General features: G+C 44.4%; 1 protein-coding gene across 4 annotated transcripts in view; it reads left to right on the top strand.

Moving 5' to 3' along the window:
• Positions 1–17,567, top strand: part of DIP2B (disco interacting protein 2 homolog B) — a 433,878-nt gene that overhangs the window by 242,879 nt on the left and 173,432 nt on the right. For all 4 annotated transcript variants that reach the window (XM_029594985.1, XM_029594983.1, XM_029594984.1 and 1 more), the window contains exons 3-5: positions 1,812–1,940; positions 2,184–2,309; positions 3,532–3,744. In XM_029594985.1, coding sequence (XP_029450845.1) covers positions 1,812–1,940; positions 2,184–2,309; positions 3,532–3,744 — 468 coding nt within the window. The remainder of the gene's footprint in view (positions 1–1,811; positions 1,941–2,183; positions 2,310–3,531; positions 3,745–17,567) is intronic.

Here is a 17,567-nt window from a genome sequence, read left to right as displayed (position 1 = left end):
CTGTCTTCTCATGTCTATCTTACCTGTGTCCTGGAATCTTACCATGCTTGTCTCTTGGTCTTGTCCTTCCTGTTCCCCTGAGTCCTGTCCTTCTGACTAGACACTCTATCTCTGAACCTTTTACATATCCTTGCTGGCCTTCTGGATTCAACCCTAGCCTTGCACCTTGACCATGCCTCGTAAACCGCCTGTCCCGACTCCTGGACTGTCCTGGACTCTGCCTTAGCCTGGCCCGCTCCAAAGCACATTCGCCAGCTGTCGGCACACACCTTGGGGCTCTGCCCTCAAGGCTGTGCTAACTGTGCCACTGCAAAAAGGGCTCACGCCGTTTGTTACACTGACCATGACTGTCAGCCGGTAAATCAACAGCATCCTTTTCTGCTCCTGCAAAAGCCTCTTGAGTGGGGCCTTAATTGGGATCCAGAGTTTCCTCCTGACACCTCTTTGTCTGCCTTCTCAGCTCAGCCTGTAAGTAAGAGAACTAACACACATGCCCTTCAAGTTCCCTGTGATTCCCTTCCTTTCTCTTTCGATTGATTTTGAAAAATTCACTCACGTTTTAGCTAACATTGTTCACCTCTCTTCAGGGCTCTCGTCCATGACTTCCACTTAAGCTTTGTATATGTTACAGTACTACTATGTTCTGTGCCTCGTTGTTATCATCTCCCATTCCTACACTTGTATGCCCAATACTTAATTTAATCCATGCTCCCAGCTCTGCTCATTCTCCACCCTTCTCCTTCCCCCACCTCTAATCTAACATTATTTTATCCCGTCAAAGGAATCCCAGGGCCCCCACCCCCTCCATCATCTTTAAAGTAATGGACAGTAGTTAGACATTTTAAAAAATTCATAAATAAAAATAAAACAGCATGATAGCTCCTTTCACCATTCTTCCCACAAAGGTCCTCTGAATGTGCAGGAGAACATTGGAGACTAAGTTCTCTGCATCATCAAAAAAGAGGTAACTCGGAGTATCTCCTATAATGGGCAAGAAAACACCTATTAGAATCTTCCCTCTTTTGGTTCTGCTCTATAATCCAACCTGTACATCAATAAAAAAAAAAAAAAAGAAAGAAAGAAACCAAAGTAAGAAACACAAAAGAAAAACAAGCAAACTGTAGAACTTAGTCTCAGTTCTTTGTGCGAGGCCAACCATTTTGACGTTTTGTCTGCTTCTATTTTCAAGATTATCACTCTTCTCCTCTATAGCTTTCTGTCCTCTTTCCAAAACATCTATCTTACACTGGATTGTTTCATCTCCTCCAGATATTCTTCCACTGTCTTCATTCTAGCTGTATTTTCTCCCATGGTAGGAAACCAAGAGGGCTTCCTTGTCCACAATAGCCTGGCATCTAAGGAGGACTAGATCTTTGTGGCCAGCTGGTATGTTGCACCTTCGAGCATTTACCAGCTCGGGGGAGAGAGTAATTCCTCCCCCTCGTCAGAAAACTGCTCTTCTCCAGGACATGTTTCTTGCCTGATCACTTTGGTTTGACAGGTTGTTCTCCCCAAATTGCTGGCAGTGAGTCTTTTGGCCACCTCATGAGAAATGTATTTTCTCTCTTCAAGCACTTTTGTTTAGTAAATGAAGGATTTAATGGGGTAACAGCGAGAACCACACGATTTTGCTTCTCAGTTTACCAGCTACCACCTCATTAGTGCTCCCCCTTGAATATTTAACTATTGAGTATTTAGCATGCAAATAGGTTTGCTCTACGTATTTAACGTGCAAGTGGTATTGGGTAGTGAGAGGATATCCTTTCTGTTTATAAATCTTTGTAACAAAAGGCTTTCTTTCTGCTTTGCAGGAGTTGATCCAGCATTACAGAAGGAGCACAGGAACCAGACATCTGCTCCCACTGCGGCTCCTACGCAGTCATCCTCCAAGTATCACAGAGCCCGGTCCGGGGGAGCTAGGGATGAACGCTATCGATCTGGTGAGGACCAGCTTTTGCTTTTAAGTGTCCACTTATACCAGATCTTGTTGTCTTGATTGCTGGTGACATACTGGACCTATGGAAGTGGTATCCCTTAAAGTCACCAGCTCCTGAATTGGACAGTGTTGAAACCTTCTATAGTATCAAGTGCTGTTTTATGTTCAGAAATGTCATATGAGATGCCTAAAAAGAGGATTTAAGTTTGAACACATTCTTAGTAATCTAGTACTTTCTGTCCTACAGACATCCATACAGAAGCTGTCCAGGCAGCCTTGGCAAAGCATAAAGAACAGAAGATGGCCCTCCCCATGCCAACAAAGAGACGGTCTACCTTTGTTCAGTCCCCTGTCGATGCCTGCACGCCTCCAGGTTAGAGATGAGCACAATGCAAAGCTGTTTTGCATAGCACCTTTCATAGAAGTATATCCCAGAAGCACTTCAGAATCTTATATTCTGTATATGCAAGACACAGTAAAATAAATCAATACATGCAAGCAGCAGGAGGTTTTTGAAGGTAAAGAGGGAATATTTTATTAAGGTTATATCTTAAAGTTGAACCATTTTACACGGGCAGAGCCCATTATGAGCTATCTTTCATATGACAAAAAGTAACAAATCCATTACACATACAAATGACACTATCAGAAATCACAGCCTCATCAATAAATCTTACCCCCATCTCTAATACCAGGAGGGAACTTTGGTAATGGGAGAGAATTTGGTCTTCACAGATGACTGCCAGTGATAAGCAGCTTTCTATGCTTCTGCAGTGTGACAGCTGATTGTCAGGCCAAGAAGAATGCCAGCTTTGTCTGTGATCAAAGCCATTCTATTGCTGTTTGGTAGTGACGTCTCCAGGGCTGTTTGCCTCCCAAACAAACATGCATATCGTTGAAAAGCTGTGAATGGCAGAGAAGCTTGTATGTCATAATTCCAAGTTCAACAAACTAAAACTATTCCCACAGTAATAGGCCATGATGCACCCTCAGAGCTCCCTCCATGCATAATGTGGCATCTGCGGGAGGCTTTGTCCTAGTGCAGCAGAGGACCAGGAAACAATCAGTTGTGCCTCCTGCCGTCAAATGGCTCCCCCGAGGACAGACTGGCATCCTTTAACCTAACTAGGAGTCCTGGATAAGATATTTTAGTTTGAGTATACCATATGACTATATTGATCCTGTAAAAAGGCTTAATGGCTATTAATCTAATAAGTGCCTTAATGTATATGCTGCTTTTTGTTTATTATATTAGTAATATTTATGAATAGATTAAGTATGTAGGCCTTTTTTGAACTGAAATGTGTTCTTTTTATTTGTATAAGTGCCTCTCCTCTCAATGATTGTGAGATTGAATGATTTTTTTAGTGCAGTGTAGAGAGGATAGAAATGTAATCGAAAGGCCTGTCAGATTGTAAAAGTGTCATTGATTATTTATGCAAAAATATATTGTTGGGATCAGTACTCAGACTGGAATAGATTAGTCCCACAGTATAAGATAACCTGTTGACAAAAGCCAGTTTACTTCTTAGCTGACCAGCAAGGATACATGCTGAGCGGAGCAGATTAACTGGCCCGTTCATTACTTCACACAGACACATCTTCAGCATCGGAGGACGAGGGCTCCCTGAGGCGCCAGGCAGCTCTCACTGCTGCACTGACCCAGAGCTTACAGAACACGGAATCCTGGATCAACCGATCAATTCAGGGGTCATCCACATCCTCATCGGCATCGTCTACCCTGTCACATGGAGAGATCAAAGGGACCAGCAGCTCGTTAGCTGATGTGCATTCCAGTACTCATATAGGTGAGAGATGAGATTAGGAGCAACGTTTCACTAACTTGGGCGAATATCATATTCCCAGTCATGTTACATGAGATAGAGACCTTGAAACACTCCAGGTGGCAAGGGCTGTGCTTTACTGTCCTTCTGTATCTTTGACCATCTCATTGGGTATAAGGACTAGAGAGAAGGATTTATAATATGCAACATGGTTAGCAGTGGATTCCTTTATCTTTCTTTTCCTTTTTTTTTTTTAATCCTCTTATGTACTGAATTTTTAATACTGTAACAAGTTCCAAAGAACATATTGAAAGTATAGTTTAAGGTGGTTGTTTATAATTGAATTTATTTATTGCCCTGAATCATGGCATATTACAACAAATTACATACAGGTACAAATGAGTCCCTGTCCATTATTCTAATCAATAGGCTACTCGTTCTCTTCTTAGATACTGATATTTCTTATATTAAGAATTACAGTGCTTGTGCTGGCCTGATGACGCCGTGGGCAGTTTTTCCTGCTGCCATAATGGGCCTGAGCCTGGTTTCTGGTCTTAAGGCCAATCAAGACTAGGGATGCTGCAGTCACAGTGTTCAAAGCACCTGTTCGGGAGGTAGTGGGGAGTCTTAGCCATTGCAGAACAGTGACAAACTAATAACCAGAATCGGGACACATGTACTAGGTTCTAGCGGAAGCTGTGGTATGTGGCCCCTGGCTGAGAATTGTTGATACAGTAACTGAGCTAGATGTAAAGAAGTAGAGAGGGGAAGCCCTCAGATAGTTGCGAATGAAGGCTCATGCTGCTGTAACTTTTAGAAGATGGCCTAAGAAAGAGGACAGCCTGCCAAGTCCAATAAGTAATTAAGAACCTATTATCTTATTCCCCTTATCCCTCTAGTATGGTTGAAAAACTAGCCATGTCCCTTTAAAGTGTTAAGGGGGCTGCTTTACATAATAAACTGGGAGTGAGGATCACAAAACTGTGTGGCTCTGGACTGTATCATGAGATGTTCCATAAACAATCACCACATACTTTATTAGTATTTTGTCAATCCAGCTGCAGTCTGAACTTTTTATAAAGATTATATAATTTTAAATAAAGATTTAGATTTAAGTTTTAAGTTCAGTGGAATCCATCTGTATGTCTTCCTTTCTTCTGGGATGAGGTGGTTGGAGAGTAGGGGGAGGGAAGTCTGTTCTTGTCTACCATTGAGAGTGTTCAAGTTATTGGCTTGAATTGAAGTGCACTATATTGAATGTAAGGCCCCTAGAAGTACCCAAGTTGATCGCTGGGCTTGTGTAGGTAATATACTGAGTGGGCGTACTACAGGATTTTCATGCACAAACCAGGCATAAAGTCGAGAGCCTTCAGTACCTAGCAGTCTCCAGGGATTCTTATCATATATGTACTTTGCATTTAACTATTACAAAAATAGGATCATAATTAACTGAAGTAAAGCACCCCTCTTTTACTGCCTCTGTGAAAGGCTTCTAAGACATCTGGGTTACTCTTTTTAACCAAAAAGGAAAGGATTTCTCATGTAAAAATATTCTATAGCTTTTGAAACCATGAGGCTAGAGAAGGATTATTTGGTGCATTCCACTGATTAGCAATATTATGCTTTGCAGCAACAAGGAGGGATATACTAACTAAACCCACCTATTAGCTCTGGGCCCAGTTTTACTTAAATTATATCCCAATGATAGAGTGGCCAGTTCAGCAGACAGGAAAATGTTAGTAATGGTATAACTCCTTCACTTTTTTGAAGGAGTTAATAAACATGTGGATAAAGGTGAACCGGTAGATGTAGTGTACTTGGATTTTCAGAAGGCGTTTGATAAAGTCATGGTATAGGTGGCGATGTCCTTTCGTGGATTACAAACTGGCTAAAAGACAGGAAACAGAACGTAGGATTAAATGGACAATTTTCTCAGTGGAAGGGAGTGGGCAGTGGAGTGCCTCAGAGATCTGTATTGGGACCCTTACTTTTCAATATATTTATAAATGATCTGGAAAGAAATACAAGTGAGGTAATCAGATTTGCAGATGATACAAAATTGTTCAGAGTAGTTAAATCACAAGCAGATTGTGATAAATTGCAGGAAGACCTTGTGAGACTGGAAAATTGGGCTTCGAAATGGCAGATGAAATTTAATGTGGATAAGTGCAAGGTGTGCTGCATATAGGGAAAAATAACCCATGCTATAGTTACACAATGTTGGGTTCCATATTAGGTGCTATAACCCAAGAAAGAGATCTAGGTGTCATAGTGGATAACACATTGAAATCGTCGGTTCAGTGTGCTGCGGCAGTCAAAAAAGCAAACAGAATGTTGGGAATTATTAGAAAGGGAATGGTGAATAAAACGGAAAATGTCATAATGCCTCTGTATCGCTCCATGGTGAGACCACACCTTGAATACTGTGTTCAATTCTGGTGGCCGCATCTCAAAAAAGATATAATTGCGATGGAGAAGGTACAGAGAAGGGCGACCAAAATGATAAGGAGAATGGAACAGCTTCCCTATGAGGAAAGACTAAAGAGGTTAGGACTTTTCAGCTTGGAGAAGAGACGGCTGAGGGGGGATATGATAGAGGTGTTTAAAATCATGAGAGGTCTAGAACGGGTTAATGTGAATCAGTTATTTACTCTTTTGGATAATAGAAAGACTAGGGGGCACTCCATGAAGTTAGCATGTGGCACATTTAAAACTAATCGGAGAAAGTTCTTCTTCACTTAATGCACAATTAAACTCTGGAATTTGTTGCCAGAGGATGTGGTTAGTGCAGCTGTGTTTAAAAAAGTATTGGATAAGTTCTTGGAGGAGAAGTCCATTACCTGCTATTAATTAAGTTGACTTAGAAAATAGCCACTGCTATTACTAGCAACGGTAACATGGAATAGACTTAGTTTTTGGGTACTTGCCAGGTTCTTATGGCCTGGATTGGCCACTGTTGGAAACAGGATGCTGGGCTTGATGGACCATTGGTCTGACCCAGTATGGCATTTTCTTATGTAAATCCAGGAAATAATCTCTGCCTAGTTAATTTGAATTAACAGACAAGATTATAAAAATTGTATTCATTTATTTATTTACAATAATTTATATTCCACCTATTGCCAGAAATTCTGTTCTAGGCAGATTACAAAAGAAAGCATACTTTAGAATACTGCAAGAGGTCATAATATGAAAGAAGGATCCCTTCTTACCATAGTTTCACCCTGGAGTTTTCTAGTCTATTTTACATAGCCCATCAGGTGCATGGTACATTTGGCACATTGACAATAGGAAAAGTACCTTTCTGCAATCTATTAAACTATATTACTTACCAACAAATGGAAACCCAGGTCTCTTTCCAGACTTACCTTATATTTCTCCCAGGCCTCAACTGTAGATGCTAGCAATATGTGGCATATTCTGGAGACCAGACTGTTCTTGCTAGCTCAATAAACCATTACATTCTCAAAATGTTTAATTATACATTTGATAAATCACCTTTCTTTATAGACAATCAGAGATGGACAAAGCTTAAAAACTAAAGAAAAAAAGGATTATATAACACAACAACAATGTAACAGCTTAATCATAAAGATTAAAATGACAAAACACAGAAATTAAAAAATATGATAGAAATAAAGCTTAAAACAGTTGAAAAGAAAAGTAATCAAGGGTTAAAAATTCTAGACTAGATCCAGGTCTTTAGACTTTTCCTGAATTTAACTTCTTTTTCAACATGCAAAGTAAGAGAAAGGGAATTCCAAAAACAAGGCCCCAAATAAGAGAAGCTGATATTCCTAGTATGCTCTAGGCAAATCTTTGGGGGATTGGAGCCTTAACAGTTCTAACTGAGAGGAATGCAAATTCCTGTAAAGGTGGTGGGGAGTCAACAGATTACGAAAATAAATTGGAGTTCCCCTTCGAAAGGCTTTAAAAGTCAGATAGATTTTGAGCTGTACATGACAAACTACAGACAACCAATGAAGCTTCATCAAAAGAGGGGTAACATAACCGTATTTGCTGTTCTCAAATTAGCTTGGAAGCAGTAGAATAATTTGTAATCTGTGAATTGAATTTGCAGAAAGACTATGATAAAGTGAATTGCAGTAATCCAGGTGATTTAATATGAGGGAATGTTAGTTTTAAGATCTTGTATCTCCAGGAATGGTTTAACTCTTCAGATTAATCGCAGAAAATAAAAAGATTTCATGACAAGATTTCAAATATGGCTGGCAAAATTAAGTTTGGCATCATAGCTTAGTAATCCCTTCTTTCAACGCTATCTTAATACCACCCATTTCAGGAGAAGGAAGCTGAAATGGAATACCAGTTCTGTAGAACTATATCGCCTCCAATTTGACTGGATTGACTCAATTTAAAAGAATGAAGGTTTGCTACCTTCGCTAAGCAGTTATTAAACGTTGTTAATCAGAGAGTGAACTTTAGGATCAAAAGTAGCAACTGGCTAGATGTCATCTGCATAACAGTTTGGTCTGAAACTAAGACTTGAGCCTAGTGTTAGTAATGGAGCCAGGTACAGGTTGAAAAGGAGGAGTTAGTCTGCTGCAGCACTCTGATTTATAGGGATTCCTGAAAAATAATGCCTTTAGCTGGATAAATTTGAAGACGGGGATCTTAGCTGTGTTCTTAAATTCCTCCAGAGAGATAAGAGCTTTGATAGTTGATTGGCTCTATCTTCAGGTTACAGCAAAGACAAGTCAAATCTAGTAAAGCACACATCAGGATTATTTTCTATCGGCATAATTAAGAGGTAAATGTTAATTTTAGATTGAATGAAATGCCATGCCTATAACTTCCAGTGCTGTCTGCTCAGATGTGGAAGGACTGCCAGGAGGTAGAAAACAGTCCAGCACCTAAGAAAATTGGGATAGACAGTTGAGGGAGGAAAGGTGTCGGGCTCCTGCAGCAGTCAAAAGCACATCTAAGAGCCACATGCAACTCATGAGACATCAGTTGGCCAATGCTGTTCTGCCTATTAGAAGAGTCCCTGGATAAAAAAAGAGGATTTGTATTTTCACAAAAATCATTCTATTTCATCTTCACTTCCTTTCAGTCAGAAGCATATAATGTTTTGTAATCAGCAAATAGCAATTATTTTTGCAAGACTGCCTGTCGTGTTGCATAAAATAGTTCATAGACTCTTTACATTTGGTTGTTATATGATATCAGTCTCTTATGGACCTTACAGCATTCACCACATTTTATCATGCTTTTAACCTATGGATCATCAATTTAATTGCCTTGTTTGCCTGGTTATAGTATTTGTGCTTTACCTTTCTGATACTTCCAACTTTATGACAGAGTTCAACAACACCCTTTTGTGCATGATAATCTTTTAGATATCTTAAGTCAATCTGTAATTTACAAACCACATTATCTCAAAGATGACAGTTCAGTTTCCAAGTCCTACAAGAATTCAAGTTTAATAACTAATGTGCTCCTCGTTGAAACCAGTACAACAGATAAATTCCTTAGTAGCTGTTTGTAGAAGGGGAAAGAGTATTCTTTTTTACAAAAATAAAATATATCCTGGAACAAGAATTGGTGAGGCTTAGAAAAGAAAGGGAGATCTTTTTCATTGGAGCCTCCAGACATTTATTAAGCTTTAATTCTTAAGATGTGGTTAGAGTTCCTTTCTCTTCAGTTCCTTAGAGATTGGGCTAGTCCTATCAATGTTGGATGAGAGCATCATATTAAAACCTTCCTTGCTTTCCTTCAAACATTGCACATTCTGAAAGAGATGAGATCTATAAGGTATCGAGAGATAAATTCAATCTGATTAACATTAGGAGCATATATAGAATGCATAGTAATGGATATTCTGTCCATTTTGCCTTTAATGAATATGTTCCTTCCTGAAGGAACTTTTCTAATATTCTCAGCAAACAAAGAACAGTCCTTATTCGGCAGAATATTAATTCCTTTTTTTTTTTTTGTATCTTACTGATGGGGAATAAAAAATTAGCAATACATATATATCCTATATCCCTCGTAAGTTTTCTGAATTAAGTAAACGATAGATTTTAATTTTGCAATTTCCCTAAACAGCATGAATCTTTTAGAGGGGAATTAAGACCTTCATTCATAGAGATGCATGACAAATCACTTAAGAATGTAAGACGTAACCTGTAGAGTCAAACCAATGGTCTGCTGAGCCCAGCATGCTGTCTCAGATATTGGCTAATCCAGGTTACTTGCAAGTATCAGGCAGATCTTAATGAAGAGATCCATTCCATGTTCTGACTCCCAGAAGAACCTTGTCTGCCTCTCTAATAACTGTCTGTCCTCCAGAAACCTGCCCAGACCTTTTTTAACCTCAGCTATGCTACCTGCCTAGACTACATCCTTCTCCAGCAAATTTCACAACTTAATTGTGCAATAACTAAAAAACAGATTTAAAATTAATTTCCCTGTACATACCCGGATCAGCCCAGACTGCTGGGTTATGCCTCCCTTCCAGCCAGGGCCGGCGGAAGCACTAGGCGAACTAGGTGGTCGCCTAGGGCGCCAGCTTCCCGAGGGCGGCACTGCCCCGGTAAAATTAAGAGAGCCGCGCTCAGCCGCTGCCCCGGTAAAATGAAAAGAGCTGCATTAAGCCGCCGCCCCCCGATAAAAATAAAAGTGCCGCTGCCGGCAGCCCGCCCCAAAAGACCCATCTGACCTCCCCCAGCGGTTCGCGTGCTCCCGGTCTCTCCCGCTGCTCTTTATTCCCTGCTGCTGTTGCCGCCGGGCTATCAGCATGTTCAAGCCCAGCGGGAACGGCAGCAGTGCAAAAAAAAAAAAAAAGCTGTGGCATCCGCGGCTGCCCTTTTCTTCCTCCCGCCCCCCCCCTGACCCGGAACAGGAAGTGATGCGCGGGAAGGAGAAAGAGCGGTGCCGCATGAAAAAAATAGTGGCGACAGCAGCATCTGCCCCCGAGCAATTGAAGCAGCCGGTAATCGGGAAAGGAGACAGCAGCAGGAGCCTCCCGCGGCCGATGGGATTCTTCCTTCTTGGCCTGCGGGGGCTGGAGGAGGAGGCTGCTGCAGCTACCATTTGTGCTGGGGGGGGGGGGGGGAGGAAGTGAGTGAGAGAAACAGAGAGAAGCAGCCAGCCTGCCTGTGTGTGATTGAGAGCCTGTGTGTAAGTGAGAGAATGTATTTGATCGAGAGCATGTGTGTGATTGAGAGAAACTGGTCAGAGAGCTGATGTATGTGTATAGGTGAGAGACAATGAAAGTGACTGCTCAAGGAGATGACTGATGTGTGAGAGTGTGAGACAGTCAGGGATGTGACTGTGTGTGTGTGAAAGAGAGAAAAAGCATGGAAGTGAGAACTCTGGGTATGTGAGAGAGCATGGGAGTAAGAAGCCTGGTGTTGTGGGGGTGTATGTGAAAGAAAGCATTGGAGTGAGAAGCCTGATTATGTGAGAGAGAGCATGGGAGTGGGAAGCCTGTGTGTGTGTGTGCATGTATGAGAGAGAGACTGGTTGGTAAGGTGACAGTGTGACTGGTGTGTATGTGAATGTGAGAGAGAGAGAATGTGATTCAGGGAGTGAGAAGCCTGTGCACCTGGAGAGCGAGCATGGAAATGAGAGAGAGACTGGTGTATGTGTATGTGTGTGTGTGTGTGTGTGTGTGTGTGTGTGTGTAACAGAGAGAAAGTGATTATGGGAATGAGAAGTCTGTGCATGTGAAGAGAGTGAGCATGGGAGTGAGAACCTGGGTGTGTGTGACACAGCATGGGAGGGAGAAGCCTGTATATGTAAGACAGAACAGGTGACTGGTGTGTGTTTGTGTGTATGTGAGAGAGAGAAAGAAAGTGATTATGGGAATGAGAAGCCTGTGCATGTGGAGAGAACAAGCATGAGAGTGAGAGTCTGGTGAGTGTGTGTGAGAAAGAGAAAGTGATTATGAGAGTGAGAAGCCCATATATGTAAGTGGAACACGGGAGTGGGAAGCCTGTGTGTGTATGGCATGAGAGAAACTGTTCAGGAAGGTGACTGGTGTGTTTGTCAAAGACTGTTTGGGAGATGATTGGTGTGTGAGAGACAGAAACTGGTCATGGGGGCATGACTGATATGATGTGTGTGTGAGAGACATGGGCCTTAAGGAAGAGGACCATGAGTATAGAGCTTAGCCACTACTGCTGCTTCTGGTGTGTGCTACGGCCTGCATGGAAGAGGAGTAAGAGAGCTGCTGGAGGGGGTAAGTAAAGATGGCTTTTTAAGTTTATTTTTCTTGATTGACTGCCATTTTAATTATTTAATATTATGTGATGTGTCTGCTTTTTTTGTTTGAGCAACAAGTATAGCTTTGGTTTATGTTTATTTTATTTATTTTTATTTATTTATTTATAAAAGTTTCTATACCGTCGATAAGACAAATCATCTCAATGGTTTACATGGCATAAAAATGTCAAATAAGTGTTCTGTTATAAATACAGACTTCGTTATTTTCATTAATGCACAATGTAAGTTAATTGTGTGTGGAGGCGGGGGGGGGGGGGGGGGGGGGCGACATAGCTGACGTTTCGCCTAGGGCGCCTAATACCCTTGCACCGGCCCTGCTTCCAGCGGATAGAGACAGAGAAAAACTTGAAGGGCACCCCCTGTAAGTACGGTGCACCACCTGCAGCCCCCTTCCGTATTTCTCTTCCTCCAGCAGATGAAGGTGGCAAAACCTGCGGTCCTGGTAGCTTGATTCTTGAAAAAAAAAAAAATCAGGAATCCTTATTATTTGTTTGGCTAAATCGAAGCTACTGTAGCTTTAAAAAAAAAAAAAAAAAAAAAAAAAGCCTTTCGAGGGGACGGTAAATTTTCTCCTTCCCTCCTCTGTGGTAGGCTTTCTGGGGGCTCCTCTTAGCTTCTCGCATTCCCGGAGCAGCTGAGCGGTGAGTGACTGGGGGGGATTTACCGGTGGGCCTCCCTCCCTGACCCAGAGACAACTACGAGTTGTGCTTTGGTGAGGCCAGTGCGCGTCGTTTTGCCGACTTAAAAAAAAAAAAAAAAAAGACAGCGCTGCTTTGCTTTTGGCCTCCCGGGCTCCGGACGTCATTTTTGAGGCTTCTCTTCCTGTAGACCTCGGCATGCTGTGCCTGCGGGGAGCAGGCGATGCGACTCTCCCGCGAGAACCTCTGCTCCTGGTTTCTCCCCGGGCGTGAGGGCCTGTCGGTGGCAGCGGCCGGCGGGAGGGGGAAACAGACGGCTCGGTCCCGTGGAGCGGGCAACTCGATGCTACCTCGTGGTGCTAGGCCTGCTCCGCTCCTGCAGAACGCGGGAACGGCGGCCATTTTTGGTGCTGCAGATGCAGATTGCTCGGCAGGGGGAGAGGATCTCCCTCCTCAGCTGTTCCCGCACGATCAGTGCCCCGGGTCTCCCTGCGACTCCTTTCCCACCTCACCTGCTCCTTTGGAACCACCCCCCCCCCCGGGAGAATTTAAAGGGCCAGCCAACCTTTTCGGTGGACTTTGTTTTATTGATGCATAAGGCATACTTTGCTAGCCTTATGTACACAGGGGATCTGGAGCCTGCTCCAGGTCGGCCTATGGCTGGGCCCTCCCACGAAGGTTCCTAGGACGGATCCTCCTGAGGTCTCCCGGATTAGGGTGGCCGGGAAGGGTCTGGTCCTGGGGACCAGGGAAATACCATGCCGGTGGATCCGCTTCAGGCGGATGCGGATGAAGATTCCGAGTGTGTAGCACTGGTGGAAGGGGATCATCCTTGGGTCCTTAGGCTCTTTTATAGGGAGGAATTGGAGCCGATGATCCCACATGTCCTCACAGTGGTTCCGATATTGTGTGGTCTTCGCCCCCCGGCTAGAACTTTTCCGTTTGATCCCATGTTACTTCAGCTGATGTTTCGGGAGTGGGATACTCCGGAAGCTAGCCTTCGGGTAGGCCGAGCTATGGACAAATTGTACCTGCTGCCAGATGACTCTCTGGTTCTTCTTAAGATTCCTAAGGTCGTTGCGGCCGTGTCAGCAGTAACGAAGTGTACAACTATTCTGATTGTTGGGGCGGCAGCCCTTAAGGACCCCCAGGATCCATAAGCTTGAGGTTCTCCTCAAATGCATCTTCGAGGTGTCGGCTCTTGGGGTTAGGGAAGCTGTTTGCAGTAGTTTGATGCAGCGTGCGAGTCTCTGGTGGGTGCAACAGCTCCTGAGTGCCAGGGATCTTTCCCCGGAAGAAGCGGAGCAGGCTGATCATTTGGAAGCTGCGGTGGCGTATGGGGCCGATGCTTTGTACGATCTCCTCCATACATCTTCACGCACTATGGCTTCTGTGGTGTCGGCCCGCAGGCTTTTGTTGCTCCGTAATTGGTTGGCCGATGTTTCCTCCAAATTGCAGCTGGGAGCTTTTCCTTTTAGGGGGAAATTCCTTTCTGGGGATGATTTGGAACAGCTCATTAAGTCCTTGGGGGACAATAAGGTGTACAAGCTCCAGGAGGATAGGCTGAAAGCCTCTAGGGGTTTCGGTCCTTCCCGTTCTTGTTTGAGGTCAGTGCCATTATTGCCAGTCTAAACCTCCTTTTGGCCAAAGGCAGACAGCCGGGAGGTCTCGGTCTCATTTCTTTCGCGGCCGAGACGGCAGCACCCCGGGTGCGACAGGAGCTAAATCATCCCAATGAAATAGTGCCGACCCACTCCTCCGTTCCAGTTGTCGGGGGATGGCTGTCCCTGTTTTACGAGGAGTGGGTCAAAATCACATCAGACCACTGGGTTCTAAACATTATAGAACACGGTTACGCCTTAGATTTTGCTCGTCCCTTGCGCAATCTGTCTCTGGTGTCTCCCTGTGGGTCCCTGGAGAAAAGGCGCAAAGTGTCTCAAACGCTTCGTCGATTGATAAACCTAAGGGCAGTGATTCTGGTCCTTTCAGACGAACTAAAGACTGGCAGATATTCGATTTATTTTGTGTTTCCCAAGAAGGAAGGGGTCCTTCCGTCTGATTTTGGATCTAAAGAAAGTCAACAGAGCTCTTCAAGTGCCCCGTTTTCACATGGAAACTTTACGTTCTGTAATCGCCTCCATCAGAGAGGGGGGGGACTTTTTAGCTTCCCTCGATTTGACGGAAGCATACCTACACATTGCGATTTGGAATGACCATCACAGGTATCTCCGGTTCATGATCCTTGGCAAACATTACCAGTTTCAGACCCTACCATTCGGGCTGGCTACCGCTTCCCGCACTTTTACCAAGATAATGATGGTAGTGGCAGCGGCTCTCCGGGAGGAGATTCTAGTCCATCCCTACTTGGACAATTGGCTCGTTCGAGCAAAGTCAGAGGAACTCTGCAAGACGTCAGTTGCCAAAGTGGTGCAGACCCTTCACTTTCTGGGGTGGATCATCAATTCTGCCAAGAGCCAGTTGTGTCCTACCTAGGTCCTGGAGCTTTTGGGGGTGAGGTTCGATACTCAGATCGGGAAAGTTTTCCTTATGCAGGAACGGATAGGCAAGCTAACGTCTCAAGTTCGTCTATTGTCCCTACCGGTTCCCAAGGCATGGGACTACTTGCAGGTGCTTGGTACTATGGCGTCTACTCTGGAGTTTGTTCTGTGGGCTTTTGCTCATTTGAAACTGTTGCAGGGGGCCTTGCTCTCACGTTGGGATCCCAAATCGGAGGAGTTTCAAGTTCCCTTCCTGCTCTTGGAACCAGCCAGGCCCATTCTAGCTTGGTGGTTGATCCCCGAACACTTGTCTCAGGGGGTGGATCTGGAAGTCCCTCAGTGGTTCATTTTGACGACAGACATCAGTCTTTCTGGTTGGGGGGGCAGTTTGCCAGTCTCAAGCGGCTCAAGGCCAATGGACACAGCAGGAAGCTCAATGGTCCATCAATCGTCTGGCCTTGCAGAAGTTCCTGCCTCTCATTCATTGGTCGGTGAGAGCGCTCTCCGACAATGCGACTGTGGTATACATCAACTGGCAAGGAGGAACAAAGAGCCATCTGGTGGCTGCAGAGGTGGACGAGCTCATGGCCTGGGCAGAGAGAAATCTGCTCAGGATAGTGGCTTCTCACATTGCCGGGGTAGACAACGTTCAGGCGGATTTTCTGAGCCGTCAGAGACTGGATCCCGGAGAGTGGGAGCTGTCCGAGGCATTCAGGTTGTTAACTCATCAGTGGGGGATTCCCTGTTTGGATTTAATGGCGACTCAAAGGAATGCCAAGGCACCGCACTTCTTCAGTCGCAGAAGAGAGCATGAAGCGGAAGGAGTGGATGCCCTTGTCCTTCCGTGGCCCCGTGACATTCTGCTCTATGCCTTCCCTCCTTGGCCCCTGGTGGACAAGGTCTTAAGAAGAATAGAGGCCCATCTGGGGACTGTGGTTCTGGTGGCTCCGGAATGGCCACGGAGGCCGTGGTTCACGGATCTCATCAACTTTGCAATGGACGGACCGCTCTGTTTGGGTCATCTTCCAAATCTTCTGAGGCAAGGTCCAGTATTTTTCGACCAGGTGGATCGCTTTTGTCTAGCGGCTTGGCTTATGAGTGGCGACAGTTGAGAAAGAAGGGTTATCTGGATACGGTGATTTCCACTCTTGCGGGCTCGCAAAACTTCAACCTCTCTCATGTATGTCCGAGTCTGGAAAGTTTTTGACTCTTGGTGTAGTAGGTCGAAAGTTTCCCCTAGGCACACCTCGATAAGTCCACATCCTAGCCTTCTTACAAGAGGGTTTGGTGAAGGGGTTAGCTTTCAGTTCTCTAAGGGTTCAAGTGGTGGCTTTAGACTGGTTTACAAGGGAAGATGGAAGGAGTGTCCATAGTGGCTCATCCTGATGTGGTGCATTTTCTTAGAGGTGCTAAGCACTTGAATCCACCCCTCTGGGCTGTCTGAATTTGGTCCTTCGAACGTTGTGTGAACCTCCTTTTGATCCGCTGAAGTGCGTTACTTTAAAGGATCTTATGCTCAAAACGGTGTTTTTGGTGGCTAACTACTTGGCTCGGAGAGTTTCTGAGGTTCAGGCTCTATCTTGTCACGAACCTTTTCTTAGGTTTTCAGATTCCGGCATTTCTCTGCAAACAGTGCCATCTTTTCTTCCTAAGGTTGTATTGGCCTTTCACGTGAACCAGTCGGTTGAGTTACCTGCGTTTCCGGATTTGGATCAAGATTCTCCACATGCACGTGAATTGAAGAAGTTGGTTGTCAGGCGGGTACTTCTGCGTTACTTGGAGGTCACTTACTTATTTCGTCTGTCGGATCATCTTTTTGTCTTATGGAGCGGTCCTAAGAAAGGGCATAAGGCTTCCAAGACCACCATTACCTGGTGGTTGAAGGATGCTATTGCTTCGGCATACATATGTCATGGGCGAGCGGTTCCAGACTGTCCTAAGGCTCATTTGCTTCGGTCTCAGGCTGCGTCCTGGACAGAAATTCAGTTGGTTTCCCCCCAGGAGATCTGTAGGGTGGCAACTTGGAAATCTTCGCATACCTTTGCTCGGGATTACCTCTTGGATGTTAGGGCTCCTGACTCAGAGAGTTTCGGAAGCGGTGTGCTTTGAGCAGGGCTTTCTAGGTCCCACCCCATGTAAAGCAGCTTGGGTACATCCCAGCAGTCTGGGCTGATCAGGAAAAGGAAAGTTGGTTCTTACCTGCTAATTTTCGAACCTGTAGTGCCAAGGATCAGCCCAGACGCCCGCCCAGATTACACGTTCTGGAACTTTTTGGATCCACTCGAAATGTTTAATTTAGGGTCACACTAGCAGGATGAAGATTTCACAAGTGCTCTTAATTTGTACATAGTTGATTCTCATACATTTGGTTTAGCTATTTGAATTTGGATTCCTGTTACCAGTTCGAATTCCTTTTCTGCTTTGAAACTGTTTGTACTGAAGGGGGCTGCAGGTGGTGCAC

This window comes from Rhinatrema bivittatum, chromosome 3 (genome assembly GCF_901001135.1).
Source record: "Rhinatrema bivittatum chromosome 3, aRhiBiv1.1, whole genome shotgun sequence".
Lineage (NCBI taxonomy): Eukaryota > Metazoa > Chordata > Amphibia > Gymnophiona > Rhinatrematidae > Rhinatrema > Rhinatrema bivittatum.
This window is presented reverse-complemented; position numbering and strand designations above follow the sequence as displayed.